The sequence below is a fragment of the Drosophila virilis genome, chromosome 3, assembly GCF_030788295.1.
Source record: "Drosophila virilis strain 15010-1051.87 chromosome 3, Dvir_AGI_RSII-ME, whole genome shotgun sequence".
NCBI classification, from domain to species: Eukaryota; Metazoa; Arthropoda; class Insecta; order Diptera; family Drosophilidae; genus Drosophila; species Drosophila virilis.
Window position 1 is genome coordinate 21,020,422 of NC_091545.1, and position 17,058 is coordinate 21,037,479.

The 17,058-nt window shown below is 35.7% G+C and overlaps 3 protein-coding genes across 4 annotated transcripts; 1 reads left to right on the forward strand and 2 right to left on the reverse strand.

Annotated features, from left to right (window-relative positions):
* Window positions 1–81: 81 nt before the first annotated feature.
* Window positions 82–725, reverse strand: LOC6624558 (vacuolar ATPase assembly integral membrane protein VMA21 homolog). The gene is made up of 2 exons (XM_002048074.4): window positions 543–725; window positions 82–477 (listed from the first exon to the last, which is right to left on the reverse strand). The coding sequence occupies exons 1-2, from the start codon at window positions 618–620 to the stop codon at window positions 232–234; spliced, it is 324 nt and encodes a 107-aa protein (XP_002048110.1). The 5' UTR covers window positions 621–725; the 3' UTR covers window positions 82–231.
* Window positions 726–1,008: 283 nt separating this feature from the next.
* LOC6624516 (putative mediator of RNA polymerase II transcription subunit 15) lies at window positions 1,009–6,711 on the forward strand. Of its 2 annotated transcripts, none has more exons than XM_032434477.2 (3): window positions 1,009–1,757; window positions 3,704–3,871; window positions 6,326–6,711. In XM_032434477.2, exons 1-3 carry the CDS (start codon window positions 1,340–1,342, stop codon window positions 6,532–6,534), a joined length of 795 nt encoding a protein of 264 aa, XP_032290368.1. In that variant the 5' UTR covers window positions 1,009–1,339; the 3' UTR covers window positions 6,535–6,711. The 2 variants fall into 2 exon arrangements, with proteins under 2 accessions (XP_032290368.1, XP_002048111.2); XM_002048075.4 differs by having other exon boundaries at window positions 1,011–1,757; window positions 3,704–3,897; window positions 6,326–6,517.
* A 284-nt stretch (window positions 6,712–6,995) lies between these two features.
* Tdh (L-threonine dehydrogenase) lies at window positions 6,996–8,993 on the reverse strand. Its single transcript, XM_002048076.4, has 6 exons — window positions 8,791–8,993; window positions 8,429–8,678; window positions 8,244–8,370; window positions 8,029–8,176; window positions 7,523–7,628; window positions 6,996–7,463 (listed from the first exon to the last, which is right to left on the reverse strand). The coding sequence occupies exons 1-6, from the start codon at window positions 8,915–8,917 to the stop codon at window positions 7,142–7,144; spliced, it is 1,080 nt and encodes a 359-aa protein (XP_002048112.1). The 5' UTR covers window positions 8,918–8,993; the 3' UTR covers window positions 6,996–7,141.
* Window positions 8,994–17,058: the final 8,065 nt, after the last annotated feature.

Sequence of the window (17,058 nt, forward strand, 5' to 3'; positions counted from 1 at the left end):
TAATGATTACACACGACACACGTATACGATTATAGGTCATTTATCACACTCACACTCACCACAGAGTCGCAAATAAGAATGTTATTTTAGATAGTTGTAATTAGTTTACTTAACGCTAATGTTACTAATGCTTATAACAAACGAACGCAGCGAAAACATAAACTTTGTAATTGGAAATGATACATATGTAACAGTCGCAGCCGTGGATACCCGAAAGCGGCAACCACGCAGTTAGTCTTCTTTAAACTGGGACGTTTTCGAGCCACCGAAGTAGGCACGATAGATATACACGCCCAGCGCAATGTGCAGTGCGGCCACAGCGCCCACGGCAGATCCAATGTTTACTTTCATATCGGACATGGTGAAGAAGCGTTCGAGAAGGAAGCCTTTGAGCGCGAAGAACGTTACAACGGGCAGGAATACTATGAGGGAGCAGTAGAAGAGGACAACCTTGAAGGCGCTGTAGTCCTGCGAGTCCTATAAATTCGTAGGTAATGCGATTAAATACTACCGGCAATATGGGAATATTCGTGTTTACATACATGTGCACGCTGTTTGGATAGTTTACTTTGGCTACCGTCATTTCCGCCGACAGTTAGCTTCTTGCTTTTGTTGCTCATCTCTGGTAAGTACTTCGAATATTTCAATTGAGCTAATCAGAATGCTTTTAATATTTGTTGTATTGTTTCTTTGACGTGACAATCACATGATAGACTGGACAATAATAGTCGATTGAACAGCCTGCTGCAATCGAATATTTTTGACTAGGTGGCAATATTTTTTTTTTTTAATATAATCGGATACCGTTCGAGGCGAATATGTAGGGTCATTCATTAAAATATAAATAATAACAAATTAAATATCGCTAGGGAATTCCTTGCGAAACCAATTGCACATATATATTGTGAATAAAATATCGATACACATTCGCTTCATTCAATGTGATCTCATCGCAAATGCTTGTATCGATTATTATTGTTATCTATCGATACACATCGCGTATAGTTTTTATTTTTAACAATTGGCGTCAGCGTCTGTTGTTGTTTCATTTGGTGTTAGTGTGCGTGCGTGTGTTCATTTAACTTGTCGTTTTTTCCACAATTTTGCCGATGCTGCTATTTTGAAGTAATTAACTCACTGAAAGCAGCTCGCTGCAGTTGTACAACCGCCGCCGGCAACGCCGCACGTACAGTCGAATAGCGAGCGTCGTTCAATACACAACGTGTTTGTTGTTTCGCTTTTGGTTTCGTGCTTAATTGTGTCTGTGCGTGTGTGCGCTTAATACAATATATTCTTGGTAAATTTCCACTGCGCACCGAACACACCGATAGCATCCGTGATGGTATTGACGAATTTCGAGTGTTGGGCACATGGTGAATCTCCTGCCGTCAACTTCGAAATTGAGCCGTCTCCGGCGCGCCATTCACCTGTGGTGGATCCATTCAATGCACGTGTCGTTTCCCACATAGCATCCGCTTCGAATGGCTACTATGGATATGCAATAGTAAACAATGCAGCTGCCGCCTCGGACAACAACAACAACAGCTGCAACAACAACAATGTACAGCCAATGCAAATGCAAGTGAGCGACGTAGGCGTCGCAGCCGACACTAACAACGACGCTGCCGCAGCAGCGCGCTGCAAGAAGCGCTGCTTTACGATGGGCCATGAGAAGTTGGACATGGAGATGGACAACTTGACGGCCGTCAAGCGGTGCCGTTTTGATGATGCCGATCTGGTAGCACAGTATTGCAACGGTAATTATGCGCATATATCAACTTATAAATTAAAAACCTTTAATTTAATGTAATTTTTTTTTGCGGTTGGCCTTGACTTTTTCACACCGCACAGCAACAAAATGAGCGATGTTTAATTGCCGCTAGCGGTGGAAAAAATTTCGTAAATTGTGTTACAAAATCAGATTTTGAAACTTGTTGGCAACGCTTTTGTGCGAGCCTATATTTGTTTTCTGGGTCATCCTTATCAACATTTGGATTTTTTTTCTGTTATCTGACACGCGATAGTCAACAAGTGCCGCATTCCTGATACTCTTTCCTTATGGAATCCCAATGTTGAGTAACTCGTTATTAATTTTAGCTTATGCAAACCAATTAAAAGTTATCAGCACTTGTATTAAATATACAAATATACATATTTACATATATATTCACACGCTGTCATACATCACTGCACGTACCCCAAAGCTTAAATTACAGCTCGAAGGAGCAAAGTAGAGCACGAAAAAAATGTAACATGCACATTTATGGCATGTTTCGTTTGTGGGTGATTTGTTTTTAATGTAATTTGCTTTCAATAAAAAGACTGCAAAAAATGTTAATAAAAATAGACAATTTAAGAGATTGCAGCAATAAAGACTATTACTTTCCGCTTTGTTATTTCTTTTAAATTAAAATCTTTTGTATTGATTTAGTTATAAAATGAAAGAATGCCGAAAAGAAAGTGTATTAAATCAAACAGCTTTAACCTCAAGCGATAAGACCTGCGCGGCTGGTGTCTTATTGCTAGTTTGCCTGCTGCCGGCTTTTATATACACACACATATGCACATATTGATCCCAGTCTAATATATACCTATTCTATGGCTGGACCTATTGACTCTACGTAATGAATGAGATCACGCTTATCAGAAATAAATTTTAGAGACTTCATTTTACTTTTCTGGCAGTATTCGATTCTCAAATGTATTTTGCACATACATACATACATACATATATATATTGTTAGTACAGTTGCGTTTACAATTTTACGGCTACCGATGTCTGACCTCATAGCAAACAAAGTAAATATATGTATTGAGTGTGCTCAATCCGAAAATACCCTATAGATTGACATAATTATTAATAACTTTATATATTTTTAATTGGTTTCATTTATAAGTCGCAATAACTCTAAAATCTGAAACAAACTTATGGACACATATAAAAAAAAAAATTTTACTAGCTAATGCGAGAATTAACTCTGTTCTATTTAAATATATTATATATTATATATATTTTAAAAGAGTTAACACTCCCTTTAATGACAATTTAAATATTTGTACTTAACTGTCTTTTATTTCAATGTACCCCATTTAATAGTTTTCAAATACAGGGTATAAATAAAATAGTAAATTACAAGTTGTCGCTGCTTGATCGACTCCATCGACAAGTGTTCTATATTTGCTTATAGCATTTTCTTTTATACCTCATTTATGAGCTGTCATTTATTTTAGTTTTTATTTTATTTTTTTAATTGTGCAACTCGTTTATCGCTGAAATTCAGCTAAGCAACGTGCCTAATTGGCAATCTCCACATGTTATCGCTGACAACAGCGCAATTATAAACAAAACTTCGCAGTTCTGTGCGGGTTAGGGGGTCGGAGGGATGCACCGATAACCGTTGGCGGCATTGTCGTAGCAGTCGCAGTCGGCGTCGACGTCGCCGTTGCCATCGCTGTCAACGGTGCTTACATTATTTGCCGGCTATTTATAAATGAACGGTAATTGGGACACTATCAGCGCTGGCGTCGACGCCGACTGCACAGTCGGCGTCGGCACTTGCTATTGGCATTATGGAGTATACGAAAAACGCAATTCAAAAATAATAAATTAAATTAATTGTTAATTTTCGATAAATATTTTGCAACGTTTGTACATTGTGTAATAAATAAGAAAGAAATGCTCATAGAGATTTATATTTTACAGATTTCTTCTCGCTGCCCGCCACACAAATGATTGGCACGCAGGCCTGCCTCATGGACTACGATTATGATGTGCAACAACAGCAGCAGCAGCCGCAGCAGCAGCAGCAGCAGCAACAACAACAGACGCAACAGCAGCTGCAGCATCCACGCATTCATCAGCATTATCAAGGTCATTTGCATCGCGCTAACCGTGATGTGAGTCGTTGCATGATGTCGCACATGATCTAGAAACACGCATATATATATAGTCTATATGTGTCTACCTATGTGTTAATATATATATAATGTGTATGCGTTATTTGTATACAGCACACTCAGACACATACAAACACAAGCACACAACATGCAACAGTTCACCAACACGTCTCTCTGTCTGTCACCCAAAAAATTTCCATTTGCCGCCGAATTTGCTTATATTAAAAATTGTACATCCAAAAATTTGAATATTACTCACACACAAACACACACGCAGACGACACGCACACACATACACACACACAACCATAGAAAGCAGTCGGCGTGCCAACATCGCGTATACTTAATGAGAAAAGCAAATAAGCAATAGAAATGAGCCAAAGCAATTGTTAAAAATATCCACATTTAAATGGCAAACGTATCAATTAATCAATCAATAATATATATATATATATACATATATATAGGTTAATATGTATAGTATATATAACATGTGAATTGTTGTATATCGCCGCATTGTACAAAACAACACAAATTGAGTTGAATCATTTGTATTAGTTCTCGCAACAAAACGGTTTTTGAATCTTTAATGTACTTAAAAAGAAACTGAACATTTACTTACACTTAAACGTTGCAATGAAACTAACACTTAAGTAATCCGTAGTTAAGTCTAATTTAGAATTAAGTTCAATATTTGTCAAAATTGGCGCAAGCTTAACAAGCAAAAAGCAGCCTTTCACAAAGTATTTGCAACAAAATATGATGGCATTTTGTAACTCTAAGTACAACTACACTGCTACAAAACTTCATAGAGTTTTTAGTTTGTACGCTGAATTAACAGCTGTATAATGCTGTTCTTTCTCCTCAAATTTTCTTCTTTATCTTTATTATATACACTTTGTTTCTTATCGTCAAACTTATTTCGTTTACACAAGTATCTTGTCTGTTATCTTTGCTGATATCGTGATATAGAGCCCTGTTGATTTTTGTTTGAACTTTTAAAGATATTGATCATTCGCTGGGCAATCAATAATTTACTTGTGATTTTAAGTTTTTTTCTGAAGCAAAGTGTAATTCTCGTATCATATATCTATTTTTTCCTATATTTTTATATCTCCAAAAAAATCTTCTATGAAAAAGTTTTATCTTTCCTTTTTTTTCTTTTATCTTTGGTAAAAGTAATTATTTTTTTATTTACTTTTTATTTTCCAAAAAATTCTATGGTTTGCATTTTATCCAAGCCAATGAAGAATTTTTTTTTTAAGATTGCAAAAACCAAGACAAGAAAGAGAGAGGAATTATTATATTTATACTCTATTATTAATGGATGTTGTATAACTCGAAAATACTAAGCCAAATCTTGATTATTGATTTCAGTCGTTTTTAATTTTTTTTTCTCGTTTTTCTCTATTCCTATAAAGAACTCGACATGCTTTCCCAACTTCGACATAAGTCCATTTCTAATTGGACTTTGTCAAATTTTTAGTTAGAAGCACATGATTCTGTTTTTCTTCTTTTGTCCACGAAGTTTCATACAATGGTATGCTACTTCGGAACTTAAATCGTTGTTTTCTTGATCGATGATAATAACATTCTATTTCAATTGCTATTTTTGAAAGCCTTTAAAAAATCTCTTCTTTATAGAACTTTATCGATGCGAAGTATTCAAAAGCAATTATGATTTTTATTTAATTTGTTCTTGCTTAACTATGTACCTTTTTTTAATTTTTTCACTTTTGTAATGTTCGTTAACGACTTTTCTTTTCAATACCTAAGAAAAAGTCACCATCAAAGGCCAGAAACCTTCACGGTATGTAGCCTAATGCTATATACTTTTCTCTTTTGATTTCAATCTATGGACAGAAAATAAAGTTTTTCTTATCCTATGAAAAACTATCCTTGCAATTTGTTCTCTTTATACTGCTTTCTTCCTTTTCTTAGTTAATTCCGTACACAACTTTATAATCGGTCCAGTTTCGATGTAAATTTAAAATCGGATTAAGAACGTTATAAATGGGAAATCTTACCTATTTTCTTTATTATGCTCTTATGTTCTGTATTTCGTTAAACCGTTTTAAGGAAACTAATAACTTACTGAAGCTAAATAAATATTGTATTGACTATGAAACGAATTTGTTAAAAAATCGTCCATATACTTTAGATAGGACAGTTTCTAAGATCTTGTGATCTAGTTAATACAATTAAAAGCTCAATTCTATAAACGGCAAGCAACAAACCTATAATTAGTTTAAATCTTAGCGAAAACAGACATGACTTCCATTAATTAATTGATTAATTGTGGCATATTATTGCAAAACACTTTGTGAAAGGCTCGTCAAATTCGAAATTAGGACAAGAAACAGAAAAAAAGAATATAAAAAATATAAAACTGATGGAGAAAAACTCTTTGCTCTCTGCTCGTTTACAGACGGCCCACAACAAGAACAGCAGCAGCGACAACAAAAATTATGCAATACCTTAGAGTCCATAAATGATATACTAGATGCTAAAAGTGAATCCAAATTCACAGATGAGGCAGCCGATTTGTATATAGCCACACATGGCGGTTGTCTTCATCACTTCAAGCCGCTGCCGCTGTGCAGTTGCATTGATGCGGTCGAAGAGTTTGAAATATAACACCAATTGTCTATATATTATATATTTATATAGAAACTTAACTAACCATAATGCATTGTATAACGTAGCCATAAGTATATAGTAAGATTTTGAACTTAACACAAAATGGATTTGTATGCGAGTCCCAAAAGGTGCTTAGATTTATTAAATGAAGTAAAATAAAAGCTTTAAAACCGATTATTATGAATATTGTGTAAGTGTGAAGCCTGTGTGTTTCTTGTTCATATCACATACATACATACCTGTGTTTATGTGTGCACAGACCAGGCTAAATTACTGTGCTGCAATTCAAAAGAAAAACGTGTTTTTATATAAAGCCTTACTCTGCGATTCTCATGAATCGAAGTTAGCCTCGAATGAATGTTGATTTCTACGTAGAGTTTTTCTGCTGTGCAGCAAATTAAAACCTTAAATTTAACCAAAGTATCTCAGCAAGTTTTGAAATGAATACTGTCATATGATTGTTGTTTCATGATGTATATTTTCCCATAAGGTAGATAAGAATTGAACAAATTGTACATAAAAATGCTTTTAAATGCCATTCGAATCTCATTCGATTGTGTGGAATACTATTTAGTTGCGGTTTCCCAGCTGCTGTGTGCGCATCTTAGATCTTGATCGTTTGACGTTCTCCATTCTCCACGTTGATATAGTTCTCCTGCACATCCTTGACCATGAAGTCAACCAGATTGGTCAAATCATATTTGTGCTTCCAGTGCCAGTCACGTCTTGCATCCGAATCATCGAACACCTGCGGCCAAGAATCGGCTATCAGCTGTCGACTATCCGGCTTGTAAGTCACATGCAAATGTGGCACATGCTTGCTCAGCTTATCCACAAGCTCCTCGGGCGTAAAGGACATGGCTGTCACATTGTAGACTCGTCGCTTCAGCTGCTCGTTAGGTGCACGCATAAACTCCAGGAGAGCTCTGTAAGTAAATATATTATTATTTTAGTTTAAGTCTGGTGCTAGTATTAGTTAACCTACCGCAGGCAATCCTCAATGTACATCATGGGCAGGCGTGTGTCTGGTTTCAGGTAGCACGTGTATTTGCCATGACGCAGTGCCTCATGAAAGACGGCAACCGCATAGTCTGCAAAAAAGTACGTTGAGGTTAAGTGAGGTTAGGTTGGCTTTTAAGAGGATAATGGTATTTGATGAAAGGCTTAGTAACAAGTATAAAAACAGTTTTGATTGTACTCCTGCTCCAATTTGGAATGGAATGCAGCCTAATATCGATTATATATTTATAATTCATATAGAATTAAGTGAAAGATCTAGTTTACCGGGCAGCGTAGCAGAAAACTATCTTGTAAATACGAGAAAATTAGTCAATCATTCGCTTGAGTTGTGAATATCTGTCTCGAAGCAATTTGTATTGTATCTTGCACAATTGGCATTCATAAGATAGTAACAGATGACACAGTTTAGTTGACGAAAGTATCTGCCAGATACATTATGATGCTCATTTTCTGAGTTACTTTTCTACTTACCCGTCGTGCCGCCGCCTGGCGGATCGCTGGAAATGACGCCCGGAAAACGCAGACATCTAAAATCCAGACCGAATTTGTGATAATAATATTCACCAATTAGCTCGGCGTGCACCTTCGAAACGCCGTAGATGGTGCGCGGTCTTTGTATCTACACACGAGAACGAGACCTGATTTAAATATCGAACAAACTGCAATAGGAGCAGAGTTATGTTTACCGTAACGTTCGGTGTCGGATTGCGGGGACTATCGGGCCCAAAGGCGCCAATTGTGCTGGGCACAAAGATGCGCAGCTTATACTGTTTGGCCAGCTCAATAACATTGTGCACGCCCTCAATGTTGACCCTAAGAGATGGGTTATACAATTTTAATTGATTTGGATAATGCTCGGCTTTGGTTTTACCTCACAGCCAGAGGCACGTTTTGTTCACCGACAGCACTGAGCAGCGCCGAGAAGTGTATCAGCCAATCGATGCGATGATTAACGACAATCTTCTGCAGACCCTTAAAGTCCAGTATATCGGCGAATATGTAGGGCCCATTCTCCAGCACCGCCTGGCTGGGCTTGATAATATCCGAGAGTATGACGCTCTCGCTGCCGTACTGGGAGCGCAACAACTTGGCGCACTCAATGCCCAGCTGGCCGAGACCACCTGCCAAAGGAGCAGCATTAGAGAGGAACATACATCAGTGGGAATTCGGCTGACAACTGTGGGCCTTGGATTCTATTTATATGAACCGCGCACGTGTTGGCTAACAACTGACCCGTGATTAGAATTTTTGGCGGTCTGGTGGCGGGCGCCTGATTGGGATGATGATGATGCATCAGCCGCAGCATTGGCTGCACCTGGCGCTGACTGGCCACCAGGCTGCTCAGGCACTTGCGCCACATGGTTATAAAGGATTTGGGAATAATTTAGGCTGGAACTAGTATTCCTAGACGCGCCGCGTCGCAACGAGTTACAATTTTCAACTGATTTCGAAATTTAGCAAATCATTTTCACGAGCATCGAAAATATTCAGTATATACTCGCGTATTCGCGCATATATCGTGTGAGCATTCGGATTTCCATTCGTTAGTTGTCGACAGTTGGCAAACACTCAATTTCGCATTTATTTTTTGATTCATTATGAGACGTTATATAGTTGTTGTAGCTGTCGTTGTCACCATGGCAAAAGATTTGCTCGGGCTCGCCATATACATATAATTCAATAAAAGCGAAAGCAGCGGCTCTGCTGAGAGGAGGCCCGGCAATTGACAACAACAACAACAATATCAAAGAAATAGTTTCGCTGGGCGGGTTTCCTTTTGGGGGGCATGTCTATTTCATATATGTGTGTCGGTTATGCAAAAATATATGGAAACAAACTTATACAGGGTGCTCTACATGCAAGTTGCGACCAATTATGCCGTCTTATAAGCAGAGTTCATCAGGTTAAGTGAGATAAATTGAGAAAATTAGGTGTTCCTTTAAGCACTATAGATATAAATATAATACGAATAGGATTTCAGGCATGTTTAGATTCCTTATAGATCGACTAGACAGGGTGTCTATATGAACTAGCCAGAAATTTGATGATACTATTTGGCACCCATTTTTTTAAAGCTACGCTCGTGTGTTGTCTTTTCAGAATTTACATCCAACTGCTCTGCAAAGCTTTTGTACACTCCCGAACGCATTGAGACGAAATTGAATTAACCTTGATGGCTAAAAGAAGAATAGAAGCGTGCGATTTTCAAGGGTATACAGCATGATTTAATTTAATTAAACGTCAGGGCAAGGGCCTGTAAATGGAAGCCAGGCAATTTGAAAAACGTGTGTTATGTATTCTGATAATGCATTGAACTTGCAATAATTTTACAAAACGGAATGTAAACTATTTTTCCCAAGGGTTATCAGCAAAATCGTGCGGGGTGCATCTAAGACTTGGAGCTATAGAATGAAAATGGTCTTATGCCCGTTCGGTAGCCTCGACAATATTGACGTAGATGCTATTTGCACTTTGAGAATTCAAGTGAAGACGCAAATATTATGTACAGACTAAAAATACATGGGCTCATATATTTTAAGACCTGCAACTAACAGAAGAAATAGCTGGGAAATATTATAACATTTATATATATGGCTTTGCTTGTACTCTTACTCAATGGACGAGCAACAAGGCACGACAGTTTTTCGATGATATCCACATATTAGGGAAGTGTTATATGGTCTTTAGTCCCTGTAGCCATGTTCCAGAGCCAAGCTCAGCCAAGCGTCGCCCAAGACTGGAGACGGCGCCGTTAAATCTTTATGTAACTAACAAAAAACGAGACAATCATAATATGATGACGTTAACAAACAACAATAACAAACATATATATACATATATATAATTAAGTTTTACACGTTAGGTTACTATAAAAAAATATATTTCAATTTATTATTTTCACTTAACGGCTACTTTTGTTGAGTACATTCAGATTTGCTTCCCGAATATGAACTGATTTATCTAACTGTTGCGGTCGCTTAGCAAACTTCGCTTTGAGAGAGTTTGAGTCAAAATTGAGTGAAGTTTGAGCTGCGTCAGCAATTATGCGTGGGATAGTACTCTGATGGGAACATTGACAGTGGCGTGATATTTAGGGTGAATTGTTTATGTCTACCAAAGGGGGACAGTTTGATCTTGACCAATGTCGATGTTATCACCAGGCTCTTTGTTTACAATATTAGAAATGTTTATAATTGTGCTTATGCTTATGCGCCAAGTTATGTTAAAGGGTGGGTGCGACTATGGATATGTCACTCCCCCAACCATTAGAAAAGTGCCTGTCCTCAGGTGTTTAAGTTTGGATATAGTGTAACATTTTCTTCTTTTACAATTGGTATATCTCCTATTATTGTAGGTGTTTCTTCTACTTTGGGTTTTTTATATTTTATAATTAATTTCTTAGGTATGCTTTTGAACTTATATGTCAAATACAGTGTTAAACTTATTAATATGATTACAAATATGGTTATTGTAATTATCTGGAATACATTGTTAAATTTTGTATGTGCATTTATAATTTGTTTCGTTTGTACAAACGAAAGTGGTTCTAATTTTATAACATCATTGCTTACGTAAATGCTTTGAGTATAATCTAACATATTGTTTGAAATTGAAATTTCATTAATTTGCAATGAACAATTAAAGATTTTTATTATATTGTTTCCTTCTATTGTTATTTCGTTATTTATACAATTATGGTTTAATATAGTTTTTGGTAAATTCCAAGTTAAAATTATATTTGGTTCTATGTAGTTGATTTGAAAATTTTGCAAAATTTTAGTATAACTACATTCTGATGTTATTTGGTTTAAAATTCCTGTTAAACATTCATTATTAATTAATTTTTTTGTTTCTCTGCTATAAACTTTTTTATCTTGGGTAAAATATTTTTCATGAGCTATTTCTGTCAAAATATTATTATTTTCATCCGGGTATGGAATTATTTCGAATACCGGGCTTTTTATTATTTCTCGAGGAATATGGGATATTATCAGTATTTCGTTTGTATCTGATTTAAACCAAGTGGAAGTTTTTGTATTCAACAATTTCTCAGAATTAACATGCAACAAATAGTCATGTTTTAGTAATTTTGGGTTAAAAATTCCTAATCTTGTGAGCTGCATTCCCATCTCAATGTCTTCTATATATTCTGTAAAGTGTTGTAAGTTAAATATAAGGATATCTAATTTCTTTCCTTTTTGTTTCTCTTGATCTAGTTCGTTCATGATTTCTATTCCTTTGTTTATAGCTTCTATTATATAATTTAATTCGTTAACCTGAACGCTGTTTTCTGCTAAGTTGCTTATTTTTTGTTCAATTTCTGCTTTGTCTTCTTGATCTAATGTTCCAAATAAGTATTTATATGCTGTTCCTACTATGTTAACTAAACCTCTTTTGCTGCGTTTGGCTATTTTTAAGCCGTTTATTTCTCTGTTTAATTTTTCTACTAGGTATTCGATTTGTATAAGGTTATTGAATTCTTTACTTTGTTCAATTAAATTGTTAAAAGTTTCTTCGGTTTTTGTTATATTAACCGTTAAACAGTGGAATTCGTAATCTGTCGGAATGTCTATGGTTCCTGTTTTAAATATGAGATATCCGTTATGGGCTTTGATAGGATTAATTTCAATACTCTGTGCATTTATATGGTTTACAGTTATTGATAGTAATATTATAATAATTAATTTAAGCTGGTGCTTGTATGTTTTGATCGCTGTCTGTTGTTGACCTGTAATTGTTATATTTGCTTTGATTAGTCTTCTTTTTCTTTTTGAATTTGGTTTTGTAATGTGTTATTTTCCTGCCTCTGTTAGTTTCCTCAAAATGTTTGTCGTCGATTTGTCTTAGTTCTCCTGTTTTCTTGAACGGGGTTGTCGTCTTTGATTTAACTAACGGTGAGTGTTTGTATCTAGTGTCAATTTCATAATTTGTTCGTTTTTTGTTGAGATTATTTATTAGTTTTTCTTTATTAGCTTGAGTGTCATACTCTGGTGTACCTGCATATATGAATATGTCCGCTGGTGTTCTGTTAGTCGTTTTGTGCTTTGTTTTATGATTGTACGTGTAGAGTATAGTTTCAAATTTTGTAAGTTTATTTTCGACGTCTGAGTCGCTGTTAATGATTCTTAGTTTTTCGTTAACTGTCTTATGAAATCGTTCTACGTCGGATATACCATTTTTACTAGTGGTTATATTAATATTTACTGCTTCTGATTTTAGCCATAATTGTAAAGCTGTGCACATAAAAGCTGAGTCTTTGTCTGCCTTTATTTCGATGGGTTTACCCATTTGGTTGAACACTTGTAATATAGCTCGTTTGGTTTCTAGCCAGTCTCTACTTTTTATTTCTATTAATGATGCAAATTTTGAATAGATATCAATGCAAGATAAAAATTGTTTATCTCCTACTATGTAAAAATCCATTACATATTTTTCTCGGATATTAGCGATTTCCGGAGTTATTTCGAAAGTTAATTTTGTATCTCTGTGTTCTGTTTTTGCGATGTTGCAAATCTCACATTCATTTATTAGATTTTGAATTAAATTTTGATAATCTGGGAAATAGTGGGTTTCTTTGAACCAATTGATAGTTTTTTCAATTCCTGGATGTAATAATTCTTTGTGCTTTTTTAATATTAATTCTTTGAATTCTGCATATGTTTGAAGGTCTATTAATTTTGTACTAGTTTTCATTGCCTTTGTTGAATTATTCGGACTTATTATTTCTAAGTAGGCTTCTTGAAAAATTGGAAAATCTGCTTCGTTGTGGAAGTATAGCACACTTTTCTTTGTGCATAAGTATTCTTTTATTAATTCTTTGGCATGCGTATTAGTCATGTCTTTGTACGTAATTTTTATGTTGGTTTTGTGAAAGTAATTCGTAACTTTTGTTTCGTTCTCGGTTCCTTTTTCAAATTCTATTTGTCGATTATAATAATTAAGTGGTCTTTCTGTGATTTGTAAATGGTTACTGTTGTCTTCTTGAGCACTATGTATTGTTGCTCTTGTGCTAATTGTATCTTCGCCTAAGAAGTTTTCGTTTAATTGAATTCTGGACAGAGCATCTGCCACATAATTTTCTTTTCCTGGGACGTATTTAATTTGGAAATCAAACTCATTTAGCTTGATCTTCCACCTTTGTAATTTCATGTTAGGTTCTTTCATATTATTTAACCAGACGAGTGGTCTGTGATCACTAAGGATTTGAAATTGTCGACCAAAGAGATAGGACCTAAAGTATTTAGTGGCCCAAACGATTGCTAATAATTCTTTTTCAATCGTTGAATAATTTAACTCATGCTCGTTGAGAGTTCTACTTGCATAGCATATAGGCTTATGCTCTTGCGAAAGGACGGCCCCTATTGCCATATTACTCGCGTCTGTAGTTAATGAAAATGGTTTTTCGAAGTTAGGGTATATTAAAATTGGGTCGGATGTTATGAGTACTTTTAGCTTTTCAAACGCTAGTTCGTAGTCTCTGTCTTTTATATTGATTTTTGCTCCCTTTTTTAATTTAAGTGTTAATGGTTTTACTATATTAGCGAAATTTGGTATAAATTTCCTATAGAAACCACATAATCCTAGAAATGATTTAATTTCTTTTGGGGTTTTTGGAATTGGGAATTTGACAATTGCTTGTATCTTGTTGGGATTTGGTTTTATACCCTCAGTTGTGATGATGTGACCGAGAAATTCAGTTTCTTTTCTCATAAACTCGCATTTATCCAACTGTAGTTTTAAGTTAGCTTCTCTAAGCTTCTTAAATACCTTTTGTAGCGACAAAATGTGTTCCTCCAATGAAGTGGAAAAAATAATAATGTCGTCTAAGTAGACCAGACAATCCTTAAAAATTAAATCTTCTAAGAGATTGTTCATACAACGTTGGAACGTTGCAGGTGCATTCTTAAGACCGAATGGCATGCGAGTGTACTCGTAATGGCCATGTTTAGTCGAAAATGCGGTCTTGGGTATTGAACCAGGATCCATTTGGATTTGGTGGAAGCCTTTGGCTAGATCAATGGTTGTGAAATATTGACATTTTCCAAGTTTGTCTAATATTTCATCCATGATCGGGATAGGGTATTTATCATTAATAGTTAGTTCATTGAGATTGCGGTAATCTATGACTAACCGGAACTTTTGCTTTCCAGATGCATCGTTTTTCTTTGGAACGATTATTACTGGTGAGCAGTAAGGGGATTTGGATTTACGTATGATATTTTGTTTTATCATATCGCTTATTTGTTTATTTACTTCCTCATCGTATATTTGAGGATATTTGTATGGACGCTTGTAAATTGGGTCCTCATGTTTTGTTAGAATTTTGTGTTTAATTGTACTAGTGAAAGTCAAATTGTCACCTTCATGGTACTGGATATCACGAAATTCATGTAAAACTTTTTTTATTTTTTCTTTTTCTTCTGAGTTTAGGTGCTCTAGCCTAAACTCATTGTTTTCTATTAATTCATTATTAATAGCGAAGTTAAATGGTCTGTCCTCTGTTGAGGGTGGATCAAGGCACTCTTGTGCGGTCATGTCCTCTTCGACCTCTTCGTCGTTATATCTAAAACAAAAGTTAAATTCTCCTAAGGTTACGGATCCTTGTGCATAGTCTATTTTTGCTTGACATGCCTCAAGGTATTCTCTCCCAATCAGAACATCATAATGCTCTGAGAAGTCGTGAATATAGAATTTTTGTTTGCTCGGACAAATTTTGCTTGCTCCTAATCGTATACTTTGTTTTAATTCAATAACACCATTTATGGTGTGAACCTTTAATGTTTCGTTGTAAACTGGAAAATTTAAGCGGTTAGTTTTCATTAGATTAATGGTTGAACCTGTGTCGATGACACATTTTAGAACTTCGTCATTCATAATCAATTTTATGAATGGATTTCTTCTGTTTGTTCCGAGGCTTGCTGATGAAAATTTTCGGATGTATCCATTTTCATCTGCCCACTGTTACTATCTCTTTGACGTTTAGTCGGAGGGTTTGGTGCATTCAAGCGTGAATGGGACTGATTTTGGTAGTTTAAGGGATTTTGGTATCTACCTTGACTTAATTTCTGTTGGAACTCGTGGTGAGCTTTCTGATTGTCTTCGGACTTATTATGCTGTTTATTTTGTGCGTGATAACTCTGATTCGTGTTGGAATAGCCACTTGAAATGGTGGTTGGGTTAGCATTTTGCTGATAATTTCCCATGTTCCTACGATTGTTATTTGGATTTCCCTGAACATTATTATTTTTAGGTTTTTCAGTAACGCTATTTTCATATAATCCCTCTCTTTGAGCTACTTGCTTTAGTTTTTGTGTCGACGTAATGTCGTGTCTGGCTAACATCATGAAAAGCCTATCTGGTAATTTTTTTGTAATAACATCTTTGATTGTGTTATTCATAGCATTTGTATAAAGGGTTGTATTGCTAGGTATATTTTCTAGTGCTAACTTATTTAATATAACAAAAGATTTATTCTCGAGCTCCTCGATGAACTTACGGACGTTTCCTTGGTAATTCGTGTTGTATAAGCGTCGAAGGAGTTCTTCAAATGGTGTCTGCACTTTGTATTCTTCAATTAATGCGTTTCTCAGCTCCTGCCAAGTGTTGGCTGCTGTCCTTTGTGATATTCTCTGAGCATCTCCTGTGACTTGCAATTCGATGGCTCCGTATAAGATGCTATGTTGTCTAACATCTCGGGTTGGATACAGGTGTAGGATGTAATCTATCCTTTTAATGAAGGCGTTTAGTTGATCCGTTGATCCGTCAAAGCTTGGCACCTGTCTAAGTTGTGAAAGGGCCTGGTTGAGGTGTTGTTCTGATAATTCCATTGTCATCTTGGTGTAATACACTTTTTTTTGAATAGTTTTGAGTTTGTAGGTTTGAACTTTATTGTTCTTTGATTTTGCACTTTTATTTTAGGTTAAAGTTTGTGATGGATTATTGGTTAAATGTTTCTTTTTTTTTTTTTTTGTGTGTGTGTCTTAAAAAGACTCAGTAATAACGTATTGCAGGGATCAAACGATATGCAAATCCAGTCGTTATTAACTGTAGTAGCTTTATTGCCCAAAGGGTCAATATTATTAAGCTACTAGTGACCCGAAGGTTCTTGTGCGGATACGTATTCGAGAAAATTTTTATTACACTCCGACAACACTTTCGGTCGCGATTGTGCGTTAGATCTGGGAATTAATTATCCTTTAGCGATCTTAACTTTTTCCCGACGTATCCTACCGGCTGCGCCAATTAAGTTTTACACGTTAGGTTACTATAAAAAAATATATTTCAATTTATTATTTTCACTTAACGGCTACTTTTGTTGAGTACATTCAGATTTGCTTCCCGAATATGAACTGATTTATCTAACTGTTGCGGTCGCTTAGCAAACTTCGCTTTGAGAGAGTTTGAGTCAAAATTGAGTGAAGTTTGAGCTGCGTCAGCAATTATGCGTGGGATAGTACTCTGATGGGAACATTGACAGTGGCGTGATATTTAGGGTGAATT